General features: G+C 41.2%; 1 protein-coding gene across 3 annotated transcripts; it reads left to right on the forward strand.

Moving 5' to 3' along the window:
• On the forward strand, positions 1–24436 carry pxylp1 (2-phosphoxylose phosphatase 1). Of its 3 annotated transcripts, XM_056373118.1 has the most exons (7): positions 14–97; positions 2472–2521; positions 2719–2865; positions 12588–12776; positions 14672–14798; positions 22246–22385; positions 22580–24436. In XM_056373118.1, the coding sequence occupies exons 3-7, from the start codon at positions 2784–2786 to the stop codon at positions 23605–23607; spliced, it is 1566 nt and encodes a 521-aa protein (XP_056229093.1). In that variant the 5' UTR covers positions 14–97; positions 2472–2521; positions 2719–2783; the 3' UTR covers positions 23608–24436. The 3 variants fall into 3 exon arrangements, with proteins under 3 accessions (XP_056229094.1, XP_056229093.1, XP_056229096.1); XM_056373119.1 differs by lacking the exon at positions 2472–2521 and having other exon boundaries at positions 1–97; XM_056373121.1 differs by lacking the exons at positions 14–97; positions 2472–2521; positions 2719–2865 and adding an exon at positions 9723–9816.
• Positions 24437–25790: the final 1354 nt, after the last annotated feature.

Raw genomic sequence — 25790 nt, forward strand, 5'->3', positions numbered from 1 at the left:
CAGTCTGCAGACGGTCGTACCATAGACACCGAAGCGCTGGATTCAAGTGTTTAACCTGGGTCTCTCCGTGGCTCTGAGAGAGTCATTTCCTTGCAGGGTAAGAAAATACAAGAAATATCTACTGTGCAGGATTGTAGGTGTTCAGCCATGAGCATGTATTGTTTGTTTGGTCGTGTTTCCGAAGCGAGCACTATTGTTGATGTGGCATTTTAATTCCTTGGCTCGGTTGCTTTGCTCTGTGAATAGCAACACAAAGCTACACATGAGCCATGAACACAATAACTTGTTTCCGAGTCCTGAACATGGGAGCAACAAGTACCGACAAATAAAGTCAGGAGAAGTCTGACCTTTCAATTACAATAACACACAACGACACTGACAGTAGATCAGTGTGTAGTGTTCCTTAAAAAGCCAGTCAGTGGGAATGTTTAGCCGACATGCAAGATTAATGACAGTACGAAGCTAGCTAACGGTTAGCTAACTAGTTAACTAGCAGAGACGTAACCAGGCACTTTCCCTCCAGTAACGTTAAGCTACATGCAGCTCTCGCTTCAAGAAACGGTTAAAATTCTGGCAATTTAGTTTTGCTTTGCTTCCTGACAAACGCATGTACCAGTTAAAGTGTAACTCCAGAGTGTTAGAGAATTGTAATAATTCACTCTTTAATTTGGCATTCAAACAATATATAAAGTAGCTTCTCATTAAATCATAAATGGACTTCCTTTGTTGACCTGACCGGTGCTTCTCCATCATAACAAAAAGTTGGTATTTCGTTTTAATAAGTATCTTTTGTTGAGTTATACATATATATGCCGAACCAACAAGTGGCTCCCTTATACATGAAATATGTAAGATATGTTTGATTTGTTTAAACCTTTACAGATAAGTTACACAGCCTTGAACTCCCAGTATTTTGACTGGAGTTTGGTGTGACCCATCCTGAAGGTTCAGGTTAAGGATGTGGGTCAGGAATCGCATATTTGTTGGTCCAGTTCTCCCTGAAGCATCATTTTACTGTACCTTGGTTAGACATAGGCTTAAACAGGCCGGACAGGGAGCGTTTTTAGACTGCTTAATAGTAGGGTTCATTTTCAGGGCTGCATTTACTGCAATTTTAGTTTGTTCCTCCCCATGTTTTAGTTTTCAACCCTCTGGGCTATTTAGGGTAAATGGTGCAGACTGTCATGGTCCTGTATATGTGAGTGACACTGGAGAGCAAAGAAAGAGCATGTGAGGCAATTTAATTGCATAATTTCTTTTTGGTTAGTTTACATAATAGAGCATTTGCATCTGATCAGTTCATGCTTGAAAGTTTAACTTAAGTTGGTGTAAATTACAATTAATTGCACTGTTATTTAAATTGTTACTCATTAAAGCACTTGGCTTCATGATATCAGAGTAGATACATCTTTACCTTTGCAGGTGGAGCACGCCTACAATAGTTATAGACATAGTAAAAAAATAGTGGCTGTTTATTGGATATACATGAGTTTACTGATGTGATTTTCTTATAACCCATGGACAGTGTGAACAGATGATAGTTGTTAGGGTTGCATCATGTGTTTTTTTGTTATTTTGGCATTTTGCTCGACCCTTCAACAATTAATTTGTCATGGATGAGGCAGGCTTGTTATACTCTCCAGAGATTGTGCACTTTAGCTACACAGCCAGAAAAGTTGAGGTATTCAGTAAGGTCACTGAGTTCTTGAGAGGTATCATGGGAGAAGAAGGATCTGATATTAGCTTGTGCGGTGCATTGGGAAAGGTACACCACAAGTAATTTAATGGCTCTTTAAATGCATTGAATAATAAATTATGATAATAGCTAGCAGTGTTACACCGTCAGAGGGTAAATTGAAGGAAAATATAGATTCTTCCAGAATCCAAGCAGATTATTACATTGGACATGTTACTGTATTCAAAAACTCCAGTTGCTAAAAGTATGTCGTTAATAAGATGTAACTTCAGTCCTCGTTTCCCGAGTCCTATACTCCAGCTTCTTCATCATTCTTTGTTAAAAACGATGAAATATGTTGTCAATGTCACTGTTATACTTTCCAGTTTTGCAGTAAAGGCATAATACTTCCCTCACATTAAAATGGATTTATAAGAAGCACATACAGGAAGCTTTGGTTTTAGGCTTGTAATGTTACTGCTGCATTTAATACGTATTAGCTGTCTCTGGCTGATACCGCATCTACTTTATAACATCGCTATTGGTGCCAATACCTATCAGACTGATTGGATTGGTGCATCCTTATAAATTTCCATTGCTGAACTTAATTGGAAATTGTATAAGTCGGGCTTTCAGACAGATTGGTCAATGCAGTGTGTATTTCTCAAAATCTAATTTGCGTATATGAACACCTCAGATTTTAACACTGATCACATTTCCCAGGTCTGCTACCATCTTTTTTTTTCTTTTAAAGCGTTGATAGATTTGACTGCCCTTACCTTTTTTCTGTTTGTAGAGCAGCCAACAAACACGAGGCTAAAATACTGCATGAGGTGAAAGGGACAGGTGCGTACAGGATGTTAGTTGTTGTAGTAGTCAGCAGGCAATGGAGGCAATTCTGCAATTCACTTTAAAAATTGCACTCCATCTTCTCTCTCATAACTCAATGAAAACCCCAAATTCTTTGCTTATTCTGTCAAACAAAACAACTAAGATAATAATTTTGTAATAAATTTTAAGGTCACTTCACTCTTTGTTTCCAGACAGCTGGGATGGGCAGAGGTCTGGATGGCTGACGGACAGGGTCGCGGACCAATCACGTGACAAGATGCTGGCTCGCAACCGCTTCCTCCTCCTGGTGGTGGTGGGCGGGGCAGCGTTGGCCATCATCAGTCTGAGCCTTCAGTTCTGTAAGTGCGCCGTTTGTGTTTGTACTCAACTCTCTCTCACATATCCCTTCTCTTTCTCTCGAAGTGAAAAAAAATGTGTTCACTTTTTCTTTTTGCATGTGTGTTCGTGTACATACAGTGATTTCCTCCCATTGATTTCCCATTCAAGAGACTCCATTCATACCAGAACAAAGAAAAATCCCCTATAGGCTTCCTATAAATATCCAGCACCAACAGAGGGCCTCTGGATGCTGTGAAATCCCCTGAGCGTCAGTTGCAACTCTCTCACACCTGCTGTGGAACTCCTAGGTGTATAAAATTGTGTCTTTTCCCCATCAAGTCATTGTTTAGCACCTCCTGTAGGTATTGTCTAGACAGTGTATCCCTGGCAGCCACAGTGAATGCAAGGAAACCGCCGTTCAGTAAAAAGGAGACTGTCTCTCTGGCACTGAATGTGATTTGCAAGCCTTGCAGGCGTGATTGGAAGACCACTGGCTGATGAGGCAGGCGGAGCGTGCAGTACAAATGGAAATTAGTATTTGAATGTAAAATGTGTAAGATTAAACTACTTTGTGCTGGATTCCTGAAAACCCCAATGCAGTGGAAATGTTTTTGGTGATTGCAAGCTTGTGTCTGGACAAGCATATAGGATTAGACTCGCATAAATCATGCTCATGCACACACACAGGATTACAGTGGAATTCAGTGAGATAGAGCTGGTATTTTGGACTGCATCTTTGCCAGAATTCCCTGAGCTGTCCTTCATCAGCATTAAAAAAAAAAAGAAAAGAAAAGAAACTGTTCCCTCATATGTGTAAGCTTGGTATACTGAAAGCTTTCACTTCTTCTTCCTCTGTCTTCTTCTGTTGCTTTAAATGCAACGCAAGACCAGAATGCAACAAGTGAAAAAGAAGACAAGAGCAAGTGGGCTGTTGCGTTAACTTATCTAGTGTTTGCACTTTGCGACCCCGAGTACGCACTCGCCTCTCCAGCTATCACTCACTCCCTCCCTCCCTCCTCTTCACCTGGATAATAACCGTGTGCATAACCGCGTAAGAGGAGGTTGCTGTGTAAGTTATTATTAATGCCTCACTATCAAACCCACTCTTATCTCCTGCCCTGCAATCTTCTCCTTTTGTAAAACGTTCAGAGGCAACGAAAGACGCTGTGATGAGTGAAACCACCCCCTCTATAACTCTAGAAGTGTGTAGGTATTTGCATACATGCCTATCTGAGAGTCAATACCCTCTTATCTGCATCGGAAATGTACTCGATTAGGTGGTTTCTTAATTAAAGAGACTGTTTCTTGTGGGAACGCTCTCTTTTCAAAACTGCCCTCTTTTTATTTTTTGATCAGTTGTACTGTTGGAGTAAAGCTGCTGTCATCATTTATTCATCACACAAAGAGAAGGATTTGAGCCATTATCCAGGAGAAGCATGGGATAAAAGCGTATGGGATTTCTCCTCATGTTTAATAGATGGTCAGCTTCTGTTTTTGTTCCACTTTTCTGCTATTGCTCACTCTCAAATCATTTTATGTTCTTATGCTGCGCTCTATTCTGGTCTTCTGTCTCACACCCCCTTGCTTTTTAGAAAAGCCCGTGCACGTGTTTATTATTGTTTCATTGAACATTACCATGAGAGACTGGGTGATGGATGATGATCAGTGGTGGAGTAAATGCCTCCCTCTGGCTCCAGGCAGCATCAAATTAAAACAGGGACGGCTGCGAAATGTGCGATCGCAGTGCTGATTGACTCACGCGGGACTCTCAGAGGAAAGAAACGACACAGCTCCAGAGAGGACAGCTGCAGTAGTGGGAATTAAAGTGGCTGAAACACAGAGAAAGTGAACTATTTTTGTTACATTAACAGTAGTGAAGGGAAAGGTGAGGCAGAGCATGATGGGAGTTAAGTGCTGCAGGAGAGTTGGTAGATTCGTGAGAGGGGAATATCATGGGAGGATATGAGAGGAGAAAAAGAAAGGTAGGTTGCCTGCGAGGAATGAGAGGTTTAAGCACAGTGATAAAAAGAAATGAAATGAAATGCATGAGATTTGGCATGTTTGAAGGAGAAGACAGACAAAAGTTAACACGTAAGTCCCGTATATACTTTAAATGAAAAGCTATTTAAAGCTGTTTGACGGTTTGATAGAAGTGAAATGTTGTCACCTAATTTTGGTGTCAATTACACAGACCTCCAGGCACTTTGCAAATTCTTTTCTCCGCATTCCTCCCATTCCTGTTTCCTGTAATGTCTGCGCTCACTGTTGAACCAAGCTGATAAGGCGTCAGGGTTACTTTCCTCACTTTTGGTTAAATGCTTAGTTACCATGAAACAACACAGTGAGTTTCCAATAGTAATACTACATCAAAATTTTCTGATATGAAATATGGCACCGCTCAGGGCTCTGTTCTTGGTCTCTTGGTTTCTTGGCTAGAAAAAATGATCATCCCACTTTTAAAAGTTAGCCGCTTTAAGCTAATATGTTGTGTTTTTTGTTTACTTCTACCTAAAAAAAAATCCTACATCCTAATGTCCTAAAGTCCTAACTTGTATTGTCTCATAGTATCTCATCTCCTCACTCTAGTGTGTGTTGCTACAGCACTATGATCCTGTTTCTCTACATAAGAACTTCTCGTCCTGGATTTAAATCTGTGTTGACTGTGTGACTGTTTGGATTTGGGGCTGTTTAGTCGCTTGCAGTACAATGAAAGGATGTATTTTGATGAGACCTGATTTCACTGTTAGCCTGCCAGATCACTGCAAATGCATGACAAGTAGCATTTAGACTAGTGCTGAGAATGTGACTTTACAAATGAAACTGTGAAGGGAGGCTGTTCAGTCTGTTCAGCCCCTTCCTGCCAATATTTCTACAGTAATTCTCTTCATTGTGGATATTGCACAAAACACTATAGGCCACTATAAAAAACATTATAGGCAAACTGGGATGCAGGTTTTATTTTCTTAATGCAGCGTTAAGCAGCTGTCAGACTTATTGTTCTGATGGACACCACACTTTTTGCTTCGTGCTTATCCTATGCCAGAATGTCTGGGCTGAAGCCAATCCCAGCATACAATTGGCAAAAGTCAGGGTACTAGGCAGGTTTCCAGTCTATCATAGGAAAAACACATTGACAGACTATCACAGTATGGGTGCTTCCACACTTAACCCATTTAATATGGATCAAACAAACTGTGGTCTGTTTGGCCTGGTGTCAAAACATGTCACATGAACTGTGGTGCATCCAAAACAACTGGACCGACATCACCTCATGTGGTTTATTTGTTACGTGAAGGCGAAGCAGATCAACAACAGAATTTTGTGGTAGTAGATGAGTGATTTTAATATGACTTCAAAAGCTAAACTAATTTTAAATATATCTGCTGGTTATGGGAACTGTGAAGGGAGCCTATATATATGATTGTATAATAATCAATATAATTATTTAAGATGTTTTGCATGATTAATGCAGAGATTCTCTTACTGATTCTTTTGCCCTCATTGGTCCTTGCAGAGCTGATGATGCAGTAGGACAGTCACTAAGTGAGTTAGCTGTCAGTTTAGTTTGGTTGTCAGTATGAAGACGAAACAACATGAAAAGTAGACTCTAATGTCAGATTGAATTCTGTGAGCAGACACTACATATTACAGGATTCAGATCAACATTGGGAGCAATCAGGAGCTTATCGGTACATCCCTAGCTTTTCTGTATTACTGAGCATTAGCGCTTAATTAAATGTGCTGAGGAGGATCTTAATCTGTGCTCGGATAAGATTTGTCTCAATGCGGATTGTTTATAAGGCCACGTAGCTTTTTCCAATTCCAGCTACAAATAGTTTTGTTTTTGATTAGTTCCCTGTGAGCAAGAGACAATTATTGTGTTTCCATTTGATTACATCTGACAAAAAGCCACTGTGTAAGAGGGTCCATTGTGATGGGCAGCTGCAAGCAGCCATGTCCTGTGTCAATATTTGTTACACTTCTTTGGTTGCCACAGTGCTGCCAGTACACAGCACTTGGAGTCAGGTACTGTAAGTGAGGGCACTCCCTGTTAATTTCAGGTCAAACCACATTCTGTGAGCAGCTGTACACCCCCTAATCACTGCGGTGCGATAGCCGACACAAATTTGTTTGTGTGCATTTTTGAGGCAGAACACCCTCTTTGCCTTAAGGTAAAAGAAAAACTGAATTTGTGTGTGTCTGTGCGTGTGTGCGCGCATAATGATGGGTTCACAGCAACACAGGGGTGTAAGATTTAGCAGGATGTTCTATGTTTAGGTCTGTAATTGTGAGGAAGGGAGCATATATGTTTGTGTGTATATACGTGGAGTGTTAAAGCATTGAAAGTGGAAGAGATTTGTGACGTTTATTAGTGTCAAACTGAGTTGTCCACTTCGTTGAAAGTGCTCTCAGACAGCCTCCTCCTGCCTTTGCATGATCTCATGTAGGTGGATGGAAAGTTGGAAACGCATTCAAAGTCCAAAATTCTTATTTCTCCAGCCACATTTAGTGTGTGTGTGTGTGTGTGTGTGTGTGTGCGCGTGTGTGCGTGCATGCACTGCAGTATGCTCTGTGTGCCATTGCTGTGTATGCACTTGGTAATGTTGGGCGGCCAGTTACAAAAGCCCCATTGTGTAGATGACTGTGACTGAGCAAGCCTCCAAAAGTTTGGTTAGTTCAAGCAGACGTGTGTGTATGTGTGTGTGGGGGGGGTGACGGCAGTGTATTGGGCACAGAGCATAGGGGGGTGGGGGGGCAGGTTGTGGTAATGAATGTGCTCCAGTGTGTGTGACTGGACCTCAAGCTACCGAGCCGTTGTCAAAATGGTCTCTGCTGTCGTCGCGCACCTTCTCCTCTTCCTCATCAGTGGTGAGTTTTTGCAGAAATCTTCATATAGAAAATCAAAACTCTTTGAATGAAGACCTTAAAGCTTGTTTAGAGATTTGACAACGTATTCAACTCGAAGTTACTTGCTTAACTGCTGAACTCAATTTGTTTGGTCTTTAGGTTGAAGGACTTTTCATTATGTCTGTAATCCTGATGAGTTTTTCAATAAATGACTGTTAAATATGAAGTTTTCCATCCTCAGTCACTGATGACTGTTCTTAATTGTCTTATGACTAGTCCTGATTGAGATCATTTTGTACAGTATCTATCTACCACTCTTACAAGATAATTAGCATTGAAAAGCTGTTTAGTACCATTGCCTAAGAGCGTCGACAGCTTGTGCTTCAAGTTTGTGAGCTGTTGAGATGAAGTGATATGATAATGTCTTGCAGCTGAAGAGAGAGAAGTGAGAAGTGACTGCAGAAGATGTAGGCAGCTTAGCTCGGTGAGACGGCTGCTTTATAGTTTACCCAGAACATTTTTTCTCTCAGCAAAAATCCCTTCAAGCTTCTTTTCTGAAAAACTGGTCATGTAGCAACACAGTACATATTGTAGATTTCCTTTTTGTGGTAGTTTTATATAGATATTCATGTTAACCCGAACCCATGTTGATTGATTGTATAAGTAATGGAATCACTGTTTTTGAACTTCAACAATGACTATTTCCATAATCAGTTAATCTGTTAATTTTTTAATCAATTAAATGAAGTAGTTTGGGGCTATAAAATGCCCATCACAGTTCCCTAAAGCACAAGGTGACATCATGGTTACTAAAATGTAAGAGAAGGACAAGAAACAAATCCTCACTCTGTCTCCAATGTGAACTGGAACCATCAAAAGTTTAGCAGCTGTGCTTGTAAAATGACAACTAATCCATTGATAAGTTAAATGTTGCAGTTCCAAATAAATAAAATAATTTTTATGATTAATAGTTTTGTTTATAAAATGTGAAAAAAAATAGTGAGTAGTAATTCAAGTTTCCATACAAAATGTAAAGCAAATGAAATGAAATTTCCTAGTCGGCTACACTGAGATAAACATTTTGTGGCGCTAATTCTGCAACGCTCCACAGGGATCTGAAATGTTTGACCGCCGCAGTTTCTCGTCTCCTCAGCAAAACAGAAGCTTCATGCACATCATGATTTATTTGCTGCTTCGTCTGCCTGAAGGGAAAACAGAGAAAAGCAGCGAAGCCTCACATTTGAGAAGCAGAAACTATTAAAATTTGGGGCATTTTTTGCTTGATAAATATCTCACACTGTAAAATTTTTATTACTAAATGTTGTCAATTAACAAATTGTTGGAGCACTGCACTGTTTTAGTAAGGTCAGAATACTTACTAAACCTTCCCTGTTATTTCATACAGTTGAGTCAGCATCATTCCCACAGGGCTTTGTGTTCTGAGAGAAACATCATCCTAGGAACAAATTTGTGGGGCAGACATAACTGGATGTTTACACAAAATGTCTGTGGACTTTCTGAGCCCAGCTCCAGTGACGAGGAAGTGGGAAACTGTATGTGTGACTGTGTGAATGCAAGGGGAAAGATGATGTGTAACACCATACACACAATACTCTCACAGTCAGAGGAGGTGATATAAGTCTGAGGGTTGTTAAAGCAATGAAACCATTAGCTCTTTGTGTTTTATGATCAGACAGGCAGCCTGGATGTCTGCTGTGTGTGTGTGTGTGTGTGTGTGTGTGTGTGTGTGTGTGTGTGTGTGTGTGTGTGTGTGTGTGTGTGTGTGTGTGTGCGCGTGTGTGCGTGCATGCACTGCAGTATGCTCTGTGTGCCATTGCTGTGTATGCACTTGGTAATGTTGGGCGGCCAGTTACAAAAGCCCCATTGTGTAGATGACTGTGACTGAGCAGGCCTCCAAAAGTTTGGTTAGTTCAAGCAGACGTGTGTGTATGTGTGTGTGGGGGGGGTGACGGCAGTGTATTGGGCACAGAGCATAGGGGGGTGGGGGGGCAGGTTGTGGTAATGAATGTGCTCCAGTGTGTGTGACTGGACCTCAAGCTACCGAGCCGTTGTCAAAATGGTCTCTGCTGTCGTCGCGCACCTTCTCCTCTTCCTCATCAGTGGTGAGTTTTTGCAGAAATCTTCATATAGAAAATCAAAACTCTTTGAATGAAGACCTTAAAGCTTGTTTAGAAATAGAGATTTGACAACGTATTCAACTCGAAGTTACTTGCTTAACTGCTGAACTCAATTTGTTTGGTCTTTAGGTTGAAGGACTTTTCATTATGTCTGTAATCCTGATGAGTTTTTCAATAAATGACTGTTAAATATGAAGTTTTCCATCCTCAGTCACTGATGACTGTTCTTAATTGTCTTATGACTAGTCCTGATTGAGATCATTTTGTACAGTATCTATCTACCACTCTTACAAGATAATTAGCATTGAAAAGCTGTTTAGTACCATTGCCTAAGAGCGTCGACAGCTTGTGCTTCAAGTTTGTGAGCTGTTGAGATGAAGTGATATGATAATGTCTTGCAGCTGAAGAGAGAGAAGTGAGAAGTGACTGCAGAAGATGTAGGCAGCTTAGCTCGGTGAGACGGCTGCTTTATAGTTTACCCAGAACATTTTTTCTCTCAGCAAAAATCCCTTCAAGCTTCTTTTCTGAAAAACTGGTCATGTAGCAACACAGTACATATTGTAGATTTCCTTTTTGTGGTAGTTTTATATAGATATTCATGTTAACCCGAACCCATGTTGATTGATTGTATAAGTAATGGAATCACTGTTTTTGAACTTCAACAATGACTATTTCCATAATCAGTTAATCTGTTAATTTTTTAATCAATTAAATGAAGTAGTTTGGGGCTATAAAATGCCAGAAACTGTGAAAAATGCCCATCACAGTTCCCTAAAGCACAAGGTGACATCATGGTTACTAAAATGTAAGAGAAGGACAAGAAACAAATCCTCACTCTGTCTCCAATGTGAACTGGAACCATCAAAAGTTTAGCAGCTGTGCTTGTAAAATGACAACTAATCCATTGATAAGCTAAATGTTGCAGTTCCAAATAAATAAAATTATTTTTATGATTAATAGTTTTGTTTATAAAATGTGAAAAAAAATAGTGAGTAGTAATTCAAGTTTCCATACAAAAGGTAAAGCAAATGAAATGAAATTTCCTAGTCGGCTACACTGAGATAAACATTTTGTGGCGCTAATTCTGCAACGCTCCACAGGGATCTGAAATGTTTGACCGCCGCAGTTTCTCGTCTCCTCAGCAAAACAGAAGCTTCATGCACATCATGATTTATTTGCTGCTTCGTCTGCCTGAAGGGAAAACAGAGAAAAGCAGCGAAGCCTCACATTTGAGAAGCAGAAACTATTAAAATTTGGGGCATTTTTTGCTTGATAAATATCTCACACTGTAAAATTTTTATTACTAAATGTTGTCAATTAACAAATTGTTGGAGCACTGCACTGTTTTAGTAAGGTCAGAATACTTACTAAACCTTCCCTGTTATTTCATACAGTTGAGTCAGCATCATTCCCACAGGGCTTTGTGTTCTGAGAGAAACATCATCCTAGGAACAAATTTGTGGGGCAGACATAACTGGATGTTTACACAAAATGTCTGTGGACTTTCTGAGCCCAGCTCCAGTGACGAGGAAGTGGGAAACTGTATGTGTGACTGTGTGAATGCAAGGGGAAAGATGATGTGTAACACCATACACACAATACTCTCACAGTCAGAGGAGGTGATATAAGTCTGAGGGTTGTTAAAGCAATGAAACCATTAGCTCTTTGTGTTTTATGATCAGACAGGCAGCCTGGATGTCTGCTGTGTGTGTGTGTGTGTGTGTGTGTGTGTGTGTGTGTGTGTGTGTGTGTGTGTGTGTGTGTGTGTATGTATGTGCGTGCGTGTTTTTGTGTGTGTGTGTTTGTGAGAGAGAAAGAGAGAAAGAAACATAAGTAGAATTTGGATATCCGTCTTGCCAAAGGGGCATATGGGTTCAGCTTCTTTTTCTTCAGAGTGGGATATTTGTGAATGGTCCTTCCAGTTCCCACAACACCTCTGCTGCTATTGGACCATTTCTCCCCCGGGTCGCAGGTCACTGGTGTCCAGGCAACATACTGGTAACAGTGAGGGGTTTAAGGGTATAGAGCTGTTGACATGGAGATGAACTACAGTTTACAGCTTGGTTGACTTCATTTCAGGCACTTTGTCCCTGCCCCGTCAGTTGCCTTTTTATACTTTTCTTGCTCACATTTGTGAATTATTGCCTGTAAATCTTCCTCAAATCTTTACACTGAGTGTGGTTTTAGATCATTTACATCATCTTACATATTTTACTATACTTTTCAGTCTTTGTAGCCTTGCTCACAGTTTGGCTCTATAAGGACGGCAATGTTGGTCTGTCGGCCGTTCACCACTTTAAATTGAAATATTACAACAGCGATTGTATTGATTGACATTCATTGTCTCCACATGATGAATCCTACTAATTTTGATAAAACTATTGTATGGATTGCCATTTCATTTGGTACAGATATTCATTGTCTCCAGAAGATAAAGCCAAATGACAATGGAAACGTGCACGCCGTTGTTAATGTAGGTGATGCACACTGTACACGACAATGATTGTGTACATTCAGGCACAAGATGCCCTCCTGTCTGTGCAGGAGTTGCCGTTCCTCTCGGACACTGTAGTAGGCACTGGGCAAATCTACTTGCCTCCTCCTTCTTCTTATCTTTTTAATTGTTGTCTGATTGTGGGTGTATTTTGAGAGGAGGCGGAAGAGAAAGTTATTGGTTCGGCACTACCACAGCCCAACAGCTGTTTACTTTTTCACTTTTCATCTTCTTCATACCTTTCTCTCTTCTTTTTCTACAGTGAACCTGATCCCCACCACTCCCATAGTGGAGGAGCGACCCTTCCAGGCTATAGATGGAGGCCTTGGGGTGGCTGTGGGGAAGAGCAGAAAGAGAGTGTTCCCGGTGCCTCACACCCAGGAGCCCAATCCTATATCTGAGGCCTATGGCTATTGCAACACACCCAACCGCACCGAACAGGCCTGGGAGGGTGAGACCTGCACACTGACACTTAAAATCTGTCTAATCTAACTAAAGACTGCCTTTAGATAGATGTCTGGGTTTCATCTCTGATTTGTACTTCTGAAAGACTTAAATCTGAACTGATCTGAGACCAGCCAATGAACTTACTTAGTTAATTATTTCCACATTGGCAGCAGCAAGTGTCACAGCATCACTGTTTCAGAGCATTAAAAACAAATTAGACCAGTTCTCCCTCTGCTGGAAACAGCTGGTTTGATGGACAGTGTATAAATACTTAATATAGTAATAATGTCAGATTTAGTGTGTCAGGACTCAGGGGATGTGTTAATTGTGCGAAAGTCATTTCCACTAGATTACATCATCCATAATGCTGCAGTGCGCTCTCTCTACAGCAAAGCAGCATGGAGCCTTGTGTGTGTTTTTTATCTCCTTCACTGAAAAGTCAGCACAGCCCAAAGCAACCGTACAAATATCCTTCACCGCCCAAGACAAGTTGTATAAGCCACTGCTAATAGAACTTAATTTTGTTTATCTCTGGATGGCAGCTCTGTCTCCAAGGAAGAACAATCAATCACTTCTTTCAGATTTAAATTAGAAGTTATTGGAAATCAATCAGGAACTAGTTTTTTTTCTTTAGCTGGATTTATTTTCCATGTGAAATTATATTAGTATTTGCTTTTATAAAATGTGATTACCCACACTCGCCTTCTTTTAGTTGATCTCCTGAGTTGAGCACTTTCCAATTTTAATTATGTTTAAATATAGTGAAGGCAGCGGAAAGAAATTGTAAACACAGCCCTGATATTATCACATTTTTATAGCCAACTTGTTGGCAAACATTTGTTTATTTGCACATTAAGCAGATACAGAGACACATTAGTATTCTCTTGGAGTCATGTTTCTGTCCACCTGATGAACATTAACCTGCCTTCATCTGCCTCTTTGGCTCTACACCAACCAAAATATGTGGCTCTTTATTGGCTAGATCCTCCAGTGTGTTCACCAGCTAGTTGGTAACTTTGTCTGAGTGCCAACTATTTGTCTGAGCAGGTAGTGTACACAGGGCGTGTCAGAGCTTTATTATTGAAAATATTTGCCTGCTGTGTCTCAAAATGACACTGATCAGAGCGATGAGAACAAAAACAGTGAAGTTGTTGTTTCTAAAACCAAAAACAGTCAGCTGAAAGATATTAAACAACTCCGCAGAGATCAGGGGAACTGCAGGGTTGGGTGATAATTTGGTGTCACTGCAAGCTACAACTTTCACATAGTCATTTCAGCCATTGCTGATATAATAATGTAGATGCAGTTTTAATTTCCATAACTTAATATGCATGGAACAGTGATTTTTGGCTTTTTGTTTATAAGGTATTTACATTTCTAAAGGTTTTCATTTCATCCTTTGTCATCTTTCTCATAAAAGTCTACATTTGTTCCATTTTAACCCACATATAGTTGTTAAATAATCTAACCGCAGTCTTGATATTTGGGGTTAGTATACTAATATTAAAAAAATCTGAAAAATGTAATGTTGTGATATCATGTAACTGGGTCATGCATAAAAAGATGCTTCAGATAAGCTGAGAACTGAAATTAGATCTGTTTGGTTTGACTTTAATAGTCGATGGACGACCACAAAGGATTTATGGCTTTATGAAAGAAGGAAAAAGGTCTTTTCTTCAATGTAGAGTCCTCATGTCTAAGAGGATTCTGCCGTGTGCTACATATGAAATGTTATTAATCAACATTTGTTAGTCTTATCCCTCAGATTGTAATTTCTTCAGACCATACAGAACTCTCATACAGTCTACATTTTGTATCAGACAGCTCTTACATGTTCTTTTAATTGACATCTGTAATATGGGCATTCATATGGAAGCTAATGAAAGTCTCCTCTGACAGGTCACAGTCCTGCCGACTACAAGCTGCTCTCTGTCCAGGTGATGATTCGCCATGGAGACCGTTACCCTCTCTACTCCATCCCCAAAACCAAACGACCTGCCATCGACTGCAGTCTGTCCATCAGCAGGTACACACACATTTCCACCGAAAAGATGATAAAACGTGCTAAATGTAGCATTTTAAGCATCAGTATCTCACAGATAAATTAGCTGTAGTTCCCTGGTATAAGAGGTGTTTTTACCTGTAGCCTTCGTCCATTTGTGCTCTTTTCTGAAGAGGGTGAACATGTTGAAAGGATCTTTTGAGCCTTAATCAGGATGTTTTGAGAATGATGTGGACCTTATTGAAGAGGCAGAGGTATAACAGAATGAAAGTGAAAAAGAAATTGCCATGTCAAGTAAATTAAATTTAAATGGTACGATAGCAAAGACTCCTCAGCAATTTGATAACACTTAATGCGGCATCAAGAAACACACTGCACATATAGAAAACACAAGGAAATACAGAAACACTTAATGAATATCATGAATACCTCACTATAATGTAGTCCAGCACAATCACCTGTAATAAAAAAACTACCATTGTGAAGTTTATAGTGTTACATTTTTATGTGGTGATATGTCAGAAACTAGTTTGTACAATAAAATTTCATTTCATTTAATAGTTTATTTCAGTGTCAAATGATCAAAGGCCACTGTTAGCTTTGAAGCTAATTTTAACCTGAAGTTTATGTAGCCCTAAAAATCAAATTGAAATTACATTTGTTACAAAATACATACCAAAAAATAGAAACGGGATATATAAGGAATACATGCATACACATTAACAGAAAGGCGAACAATAAGCAAGACAATAGAGCAACTGACAAGAAACAATATCTCAGTTCGCAAGAACATAATGACCACAGATGAACCATTGACCATTGACTTAAAGGATTTGCTGCTAATGTCTTGGCGGCAGATAACACGGACGGTCCTCAGAGGTCATGTAGAGTGCATGCCCTGGTGGGTCACTATATGAAAATGACAAGTGCAAAGATTAGATGCGACAAGTGCAATCAATAATTAAATTGCCTAACAGTGGAGGTAGGACTGCAAAGTAACAATGTAAAGTCTAGCTTGATAACAGTACAGTTGAGCTATTCAGCGGAGCCACTGCCTGAGGACAGAAACTGTTCCTGTGTCTGCTGCCGGAGGTTTTTATGGCTCTCAGATCTATAAAGTTTGATGACTTTCTCGGGTGAACGAATGATGCGCTGCAGCCTCTTAACGTCATGTTTGCTGCACTGTACCGCACCGTGATGGATGATATGAGGACAGACTCGACGATGGCGGCATAGAACTGCGTCGACACAGCCTGTGGCAGTGCAGTTGCATTATATTGCAGGTTGTTGATGGTGTTCTGCTTCACTTAACTAAAACTACAAAGACGGCAATCAAAGAGAAAAGATCGATGGCTTAACAAAAAGCATTCTTACACTTTTTCATTTTCTACAGCCACAAGATAAAAGCTTTATTCCTACAGTTTTAATTCCACCAGGTCAGAGTAAAAGGCTCAAAATGCCTCTGGGATTTAAGCAGACTCCCAGCCACCTCTGTCTAATGCCTAACAAGGAGACATGCTGGAAAGTCAAAGAGAGTTGGATACCAATTACTGTGGTATTTCTGTGCTACTCGTGAGGCTTACGAAAACTGTAATTATTATTTTTTTTTTTACATCTGAAAAATCTCAGGATCTGTATAGACTTTCAAATCTCAAATACCCCAGCAGATACTGTTTTTTTTAATACTCTATTTGTTAAATTGAAATTCCTTAACTTACCTCTCAACTCACTTAGAATGTTAAGTAAGTACATTTACAATATATATAATACATAAGAAAACAAGTAAAGAAATAAAATAGGTTTGGTTTAGATTTTCTTTTTTTTTTTTCCCCTCTTCTTCTCATCCTTTCTCTCTCCCCCTTCCCTTTTCCCTTCTTCCTTCCCTTCCTTTTTTCCTTTTCTTTCCCTCTTCTCCGTTTTCCTCGCCTTTTCTCATCAGATACACTTTCACAGTCCCTTGGTTTCACTGTGTTATTGCATGTGTCAGCGATAGCGGGTGCATTTGTTTTGCTACATCTGTTCTGCAGTGCTTTGGTGCAAATGGATACACACACACACACACACACAAACAAATTTACATTTACATGTGCATGTGGTCTGTTGAAGCAAAGGTGATGATTTGAGCTCCATCCTCACTGAGCAGCTCTGGCAAAGCAGCACCGCTCCTGCTGCAGAACGACGCGACAGAAATGTGGGTGGAAAAAAACACATGCTCAAATTACTATAGTTGTCTTCTTTTACTCATTCTCTCTATCTGTGCCTCTTCTCTCAGTCTTTCCTGTTAGCACTCTGTCTCTTCTCACATTGGCTCTGCTGCTCTTTCAGAGTGCTAGATGAGAGTTCCTGATAGGAAGTTATTAAAAACCAGATTGCCTCTCTGCTTCAGCTTCAGAGGTGTGAAATCAGCACATTAACACTGTTTCTGTGTGTTTGTATTAACTTAAATTAATATGCATGTGGTGGATACATGTGCTGTGATAACATCTGACAACATTTAAATCCAGAAAATGTAGTGTGGTCAGATGGTTTTGATGTGTGCACCCACATCCTCTTGGATGAATTACTGAGACCATGTGGTCAGTAAATCCCCCCCTTCTGTGTACCTGAGTTCAGATTTAGACAATAGCTTATTTTTGCGTGAGGCTTTCACTGCAGCCACATCAGCTTTGCACATCTGGAGCGAACAGGCATACTGTAATGTAATCTTAAGAGCTGGCACAGTGTTGTATTTCAGATTGATATGGTGCAGTTGATCTGCAATGTACATTTGATTATTACATATTTTCTATACCCTTGATCTTTGAACTCGCACTGAAAGTAGGTCATCCTGCACACAAGCCTCTTATGATGGGAGGTTGAGATGTTTGAATTTCAGGTTTTTGCATTTGTGTGTGTGTGTGTGTGTGTACTGAGACACTCAAAGTACAAAAAAAAAAGCACAGATGAGCACTTGAGCAAGCATTACCTCTTTATCCTCAGGAGGGAATTCTGTGGTCAACCGTTGTAGCTTCTGGTTGTGATGCTCGGCTCTATAAAGAATATTGTGTGTGTGAGGCAGCGTCATGCTGCAAACACTATTTCTCTGTCTCATTAGTAAAAGAGAAACTAGATTAGATCCAGAACAAGTTGGTTGTTAATGTGGTGCCTGTTATACTTCCAATATACTCACCTCACAGTTTTGAATTGCCATCACAGTATGAAACCAATTGCATCAAAAGCCAGATGTAACACACAACAACGTTCATAATGGTCATTGTGTCATTATAAGAGTGCCAGACCTTAATCCTGTCACTACAGCAGTGACAGACAGAGCAGTCAGCATCCTGATTTATGGTGTGGAAACAGAAAGCAGAGAGGACGTGAGTACATGTACATCTAGACAATATCAGGACTAATAGTCTACATCCATGCTTGCAGCATTGTGAGGCTGTACCGAGGCACACACGTGCTTTGAGTTAAATGCTAACATGCTGATGTTTACCATGTTCACCGTCGTAAGCGTTTTTCCACGGATTGGGGTGAATTCGCTTTATCTGTATCCCGCCAAACCAAGCTATGATGACATGTGTTTCCACTACAGACCCACAGGGGATAGCTGCTCCACACTGATGTGGTTCTGCTCAGTAGCAGGGCCCACTCATGCCGGTCTCCTCTCTGTCTGTACAGCTATGCATGTACAGCGATGCCGGTGATGAGAGAGGGTTTCGTTTTTAAAAGTCTGTCTGTGTTCAGTGCTCAGTACTTTTAGTAATTTCTCTCTGAATTAATGTAATTTGAAATTTTCTGTTAGCACAATAGAAAAACCCAGTTTAGCGTGTTAGCATGCTAACATTTGCTTCCCAGTTTTTCTCAGTTATTAGACAAATTGAAATTTTGGCCATATTATTGAACTAGATGATGTACTGGTAACTGGAGTTTTTACAGTTCATCCTGTGGGGAACATGAATGTGTCACAGACCATTCAGTAGTTTTTGAACCATTTCACTCAAAACCACAAATGTGAACGTCACGGTGACGATAGAGGAGAGAAGTCATCCACTGGGCACCATGAATGTCTTCATTATAATGTACGTAAGAGTTTGTGTCAATCCATTATTGCATATTGTATTTTTAAAAAATAACCTATTTTAAATATTTACATTATTTGGCAACATATTTAGTAACATTTTGTACATATAACAATGTTGACATGTCTATCTGGTGCATCATTTTTCTGCATGGTTACAATACACAACAGCCAGTGATCACATTTTACAGGACCAGGAGCACTTCATTATGAATGCACTGCTGCTCCTTCATATTTGTTAAGATGTTAGCCATCCCACACACGCTGCCAAAGAACACGAAGAAGTCCAACATTTGCAATGTAGCCACTGATAAGCCGTGAATACACAGGTTTACTGCACATGCCGACCTGACTGACAACCACCACCTCTTCAGCTGGAAAAGGGGGGAGCGAGCAGTGAAGTCTGGTGGAACCTGGTGTGACCTGAGACTCGAATGAAAACACCACAGTGTGGTTGCCGTTTTATGGGATATAAGAATTCAACATGTTTTATTCATGAAACGAAAGGAAGTTCTTGTTTTGGAAGGATAAAAAAACAAAAATCCATTATTCTACTGTGCACAGTTCAGCATTAAAAGGAAAGCTTAGGCTCTTCATGTTCAAACATTGTTAAATGTTTGCAATATTTTGTCCAGTGCAGTCCAGCTCTAAACATTTCCCATGTCTTCATCTATGTCCAGATCCTTTGCCCTCTGTAATGCCCATCTTTTATGATGTCATGTCCATCATCCTTCCTCCCCACATTTCTCTTCCTGTTCGGGCTGAGCCGTCTTGTGTTTGATGTTTTTTTTGTTTTTTTTCTTTAAGACAGAGTTTCAATGAGGTCAAACACAAGAAAACAGATCAACACTTTGTTGGTGAGAGTCTGAAAGCTTTGAAGTGTTGATGTTGCTGAGACACCATAGAGAAGCAGCTGGGTTCAGCACACTGCGAAGTGTGTGTGGATTATTTGCAGTTTGAATGTGCTTGTCTTGCAGGCAGATGGAACATTAAAAGCCTATTTCGTATTTCTGTGTCCTAGTAATAACGTAGGTACTTCTGTTTTTTATTTAGACCAGGGTGTAATTACAGGGATCTCAACCAGCATATGCCCTGGGCTGGATCCTTACAGAGAGCTCAGTCGTCTGTGTGTGTGCGTGCGTGCTTGTGTGTTTGTGTGTTTGTGTGTGTGTTTGTGTGTGTGTGTGTGTGTGTGTGTATGTGTGTATGTATGTGTATGTGTGTGTCTGTGTGTGTGCTGGCACCAGCTCTCCCGACCCACTGTCTCCGTCTGCGGTTAACTGAGCTCTCTTCAGCAGGGCACATCTCCTCTCTCTTTCCTCTTCTTCCACCAGTTCAGTCTTTGACATGGTTTTTATCTTCCTTCAATGACCATCCCATTTATTTTAATTTCTGTCCAGCTTTCTCCCCCGCACCATCTCATCTCCTTCTGTGTTATTTCACTCCCCTCATTTTTCCTTCATCTTTTTCTCCATCTCTCCATCCCTTCCTCACTCATTAATCTCTGTCCCTGTCCCATCCAGTGATAATAATCCCTGCTTAATGTAATTGGGCTCTGTAATCTCTGGTTAGCAACAATCAGCCCAATAGACAGCCTGGCCGGCTCTTTGTCCACACTGGTGTCCCCATCCGCTGACATCCAGTCTCCCAGTGTAGCCAATTAAATCTAGATTGTCCCAAACTCCCGTCAGCAAGCTGATCTGCTGATGACGGAGCAGAATGGAGCTCTGGTGGGCACAATAATTCACCACTCGCGTACGTTCGTGTGCCTTGTGGTGCATATATTATTACGCAAGTGAATGTCAGTGTGATCATGCAGAGAGAAGCTAGTGGATAGATGATGACAACAGACGCTGATGCAATGTGACAACAAAAGGAAACAATGGTCTTAAAAATAGAAAATCTGGATCAGTATTTTCAGAAGGGATCTAAAATCAGAGTAGAGCTTTGAAGCTTTTATTTTGACAAAAAAAAAGGATGTAGTAAAAACATTCATTATGTAGCTGCTGGCTGTAGATGGCAGGTGATGTTTACTGTGTTCAATCAGCAACAACAATCACAGGCGTAAGGGGAACAACAGAGGTTCGTTTTTTTTTTTTAATGCTGTGTTCCTGAACCAGTCCATGATCACTATGGAAACAGTGTGTGTGAGAGTGTGTGTTTGTGCACACACGCCTTTTAATCTGAGCGAGCTGAGCTGCAGCTCCCGCAGATTTGTTATATTAAACTGTAATCTTCAATCATCTCTAATCTATCAGATCCCCAACTGCTCCTCTTGCTGCCCTCAACCCTGCGTGTCAGTGTGTGTGTGCGCCTGTGTGTGTGTGTGTGTGTGTGTCCGTGCTCGCATATGTGTTTATATGAGTGTTTGTCCCGAGGCAACGAATTCTTTCATCTTTTTATATCTCCATCTCCCATATTCCCACCCACGCATATTGAGCAGTGTTGTGGCTCAGCAGTGTTAGAGAGACACCTGGGGGTGGATGTCGGGAGTGCACTTCACGTGTCCTTACATACAGAACATAAGGTGTATTCACAATAAATCTGCTGAAAATGTGTTTGGGATGTTTGTATAATCACTTACATCGGTTGAGGAAGGGAATTCTTAAGGGCCATGATAAACAAGAGGAACAATTACAGTGGCCAGTAACTTACTCAGTGTATATATGCACCTGCCCTTTACATGTGTAGTCTAAAAAATACACAATAAATTGTTAAATATGCCAGGACCCACTTGATGTCCTCAAATTGCTCGTTTTGTCCAACCAGCGCTCCAGAGCCCAGACATCCAGTTACCAATTATACATACAAAAGCAGCAAACCGTCATGTTCGACAAGCTGAAGTCAGAATATGTGTTAGTTTTCCTTGATAATACATTTTGAATCGTCTAACTCACAAATCTACTCCTCGTTCAGCACTGATTTTTTTTATGAGAAAGGATTTGTGAGATATAGGTGAAAGTTCAGTCTTTTAAAGCAGGAACATTCTGTGGTTTTTATTTGCGCTTCATTCTCTTCAGCGTATTGCTCAATAGATCATTTGTTTATTGACAAAAGGTCAGAAACACAGGCTTCAAATCCGCAGGAACTGTGAGACAGTTGCTGCTCCTGTTTCTCGAAGGCCAACAGTTGTAGCTGTGGTTTGAACAGGAAGCTGTAAAGCGTTAGTGTGTGGAGCTGTGTGACTGTATCTTCTGCGTCTTCAAATATTGGAAATGTTTTTAAATGATAGTGTGTGCATCTGTGTGGTGCGTATAACTTATTTAAGTGGCGCCATCTGTGTCACCATCGGGATTGATCTTCTTATTCCAGCAAACCGGAGAAAAACAAAGCTGTGTGGTTATCTGACACACACCCTTGAATCAAGTCTGTCTCTTACCTTCTGTCATCCCTCACCACCCTCAGGAGGCCTTCCCACCCTCTGCTGAACTCCTTCATCAATCACATGGGCCAGGGAGGGCGTGGCCACTGGGAGTCGCCACTGGTCTCCGTTCCCCGTTTGCCCAGCCACAGTGTCTGTGAGATGGGAGAACTCACACAGACAGGTAGGCGAGGAAGACATTTTTCTTCTGATATCATCAACCAAAGCTCGACTCGCAGACCAACATCACGTGTTCATTAGTACCTGTGTGCAGTCCGCTTCAGTGGTTGATTTAGAGTCTTGTTTTTTGTTGATTTCTTTGCAGCCAAGCTAGTATTAACTTTGCATATCTTTCCACTTGTGTCTATCCTTTTCCAGGTGTGGTGCAGCACCTACGCAACGGGCAGCTCCTCCACCAGGCCTACAAGCGTCACAATCTCCTCCCCGCTGATTGGTCGCCCCGCCAGTTGTGGGTGGAGACCACAGGTAAGAGCCGGACTCTCCAGAGCGGACTGGCCTTCCTCTATGGGTTCCACCCGGACTTCGATTGGAGGAAGCTGACCGTGCGTCATCAGTGGAGCACGTTGTTCTGCGGCTCGGCCTGCGACTGCCCCGCCAGGAACAGATACCTGGAAGAGGAGCAGAAGAGGCAGTATCGGCTCCGGGTGGCCGACACCGAGCTGGAGAGGACTTATGCCGACATGGCACGGACTTTGGGTCTGCTCACCCGCCAGCTCCGAGCTGCGAACCCTATAGACTCCCTGTTGTGCCACCTGTGCCACGGCTTGTCTTTCCCGTGCGTTCCCATGGGAGACAGTGGCGCCGGTGGATGTCTGACAATGGCGCAGTTTGCCGTGATTCGTCGGCAGCAGCTAGATGACGAGGTGGATCGGAGAAGAGTGGGGCTTTACCGTAAATACGCCATCCTGGCTATGTACCCCTACCTCAATCGAACCGCTGCCAAGATGGAGCGCGTTGCTAAGAGCAGCGAGGCTGGCCGACAGCCTCGAGCTGGCGGCGAGGAGGTCTTCACCCTCTCTTCAGCTCACGACGTCACCATGGCCCCATTGCTGAGCGCCCTGGGACTGGAGGAGGCCAGGTTCCCACGTTTTGCTGCGAGGGTGGTGTTTGAACTGTGGAAGAGTCCCCCGGCGACTCAAGGGCAGCTGAAGAAGAGAGCTGGCAAAGTTGATAAGTCGAAAGCGAAAGACGGGGAACTGTTCATCAGGGTGCTGTACAACGGCGAGGACGTGACATTTCATACCACCTTCTGTCGCTCCCATGACCGCCATGCCGGCCAGCCCCTCTGCCCTCTGAAGAACTTCCTGTCTTTTGTCAGGAAAGACATGTTCAGTGTTGTCAATGCCACTTCCTACCAGGGGGCCTGCTACAGACGCCCCGGTTGACAGACGGGCAGATGGAGACGTGGGTGAATGAAGAAGGACGCAGAGTGGGCAGATGGTTGTACTTGTTTTTGTTTTGTTTTTTTAGTTTTACACTTTTAAAGATGGTGCACTTTTATGCTGCTCATAGTGTCTTAAATTTTTTTTTTACATGTAATCTTTAACATCCATCAGCACAAAGTGAGTTGCAAACACACACGACACACCGCATATCCTGGTTGGACGTCTTCAGTTTCTAACCTTTCTACGAAATTCTCTTTGGAATATTTGTATGTTTTCACAAGCGAATCTGTAAGAGATAAACGGTTGAAGGGGAGTTGTACGGCACTTAGCCACTTTATTCCTACGTTCCATAAAACCATGGAATTGTAAAATCCCAGTATTCCCAAACGCCTGCAAGAATAATAGGGAATATCAAAGCTGGAAATACTATGCTGGATTTAACAGTCTTGGGAAATATTTTGTGTATAATAATCTTTTCAATGAAAAAACATTCTGGGCTAATTTGGGCCGCATTACTCAGTATGACTAACCCATTTGTCATTTCTTCGAGTTTTAATGTTTATTCATTGCAGTAGCTGCCTCTTTAATAGAAACTCATTGAAATGGATTTGTTTTTCTCTACTTTATTAAAATTGACTGCAGTACTTTGAAAGTGGCAAGTGACACATGTATTTTTCTTTAAATTAATATACAACTACAAGAGCTCTGTGTTTGTATTAATTGTTGATATAACTGGTCACATTCCACATACTAAATTTAAATGTAATGTTCATTTTGAATAGACATTTATACTGTAAAGCACATAGTAAAGGTTTTGGTGTAAAACGTGTCCTGAAGAATCCCATCATTCCTCCCATTTATGCCTATTTGTACAGTCCTGTGACTTAACACTGAGAATTCAGACCCCCTCATTTTTTGCACATTTTATTTCATTGTAGATTTAATTGTAAATTGATAAAATTGTAATTTCTGTCCAACAATTGACACTCAAAAAAACAAAACAAAAGGAAACTAAATACTTTACTTGTCCTTAGAAAAGTATTCAGACCCTTCATTCAGACCTTTGTAGAAACACCGTTGGCAGCAATGACAGCTTCGAGTCTTCCGCGGTAAGTCTTTAAAAACTTTGCACACCTGGATTTGGACAGTTTAACCCATTTTTCCTTGCAGATCCTCTCAGGCTCTGTCAGATTGGATGGGAAGTTTGTGTGAACTGCCCTCTTCAGGTCTCTCCGCAGATGTCCTATGGGGTTTAGATCTGGGCTTTGACTGGACCACCCAAGGACGGTCGGAGACTTGCCCTGAAGCCACTCCAGCATCGTCTTGGCTGTTTGCTTCAGGTTATTGTCGTTTGAAAAGTGAACAGCGCTCCAGTCGCAGGTCACATGCACTCTGGAGCAGGTTTTTCTTTAAGGAACTCTTTTTTTTTATACATTTATACAGGAACTAGTAACTACAGCTGTAGCAAAAAATACGATCCAAATAACATGTACTCGTATGAAAATACAAATTTAATTAGAATTGCATCACATAGAGTAGTCAAAGTAAAGCCCCAGTTTTGTCCCACCACTGTGACTGTGTAAATGACTGAGCACCAAAGAGAAAAGAACTCTTCTCTTCCAGCACCACTAGATGGCGCATTAGTTCCACAAAATTCACCAAAGCCCCGGTCTGGGCCACCTGCTCCCATCAGTTATCCACTTAGTCAACAGTGCTACAGTGGCAAGGCACATAGTCAATACATTTATATACAAGTAAAAACCTTGAGTGCCTGCTCCTCCCAACACTAGACATCAAGTCATGTATCATCATCATTAGGAACATAATACAACGCTGACAAGATATCAATTGTACAACTCATTTTCAAAAGTGCCTCGGCGTGCTCAACCTGCCTTTCTCCTTTCGGAATCATCAGAATCACGAGACTATTGACTGGAAAAATGCAATAACAAGAGCGAGTCGGGGTAAATTACATTTGCAGTGTATGGACATTATATTTGTCCCGGCAGTAAATGGCCATTTGCTGGTGAATAAAAAGGTACGCAGTTGATGCTGTGGTGAGATTAGAAATGTCATCTGCTGGGGCTGGAGTTTTCATTTTGCTATGGTATGAATTTAGAGAAGCAGATTTTTTAGGAAGTTGTGAATTGTATGGATTTAAGTAGCTTATAATGAACACTTGG

Source organism: Seriola aureovittata, chromosome 4 (assembly GCF_021018895.1).
Source record: "Seriola aureovittata isolate HTS-2021-v1 ecotype China chromosome 4, ASM2101889v1, whole genome shotgun sequence".
In the NCBI taxonomy this organism is placed as follows: Eukaryota; Metazoa; Chordata; class Actinopteri; order Carangiformes; family Carangidae; genus Seriola; species Seriola aureovittata.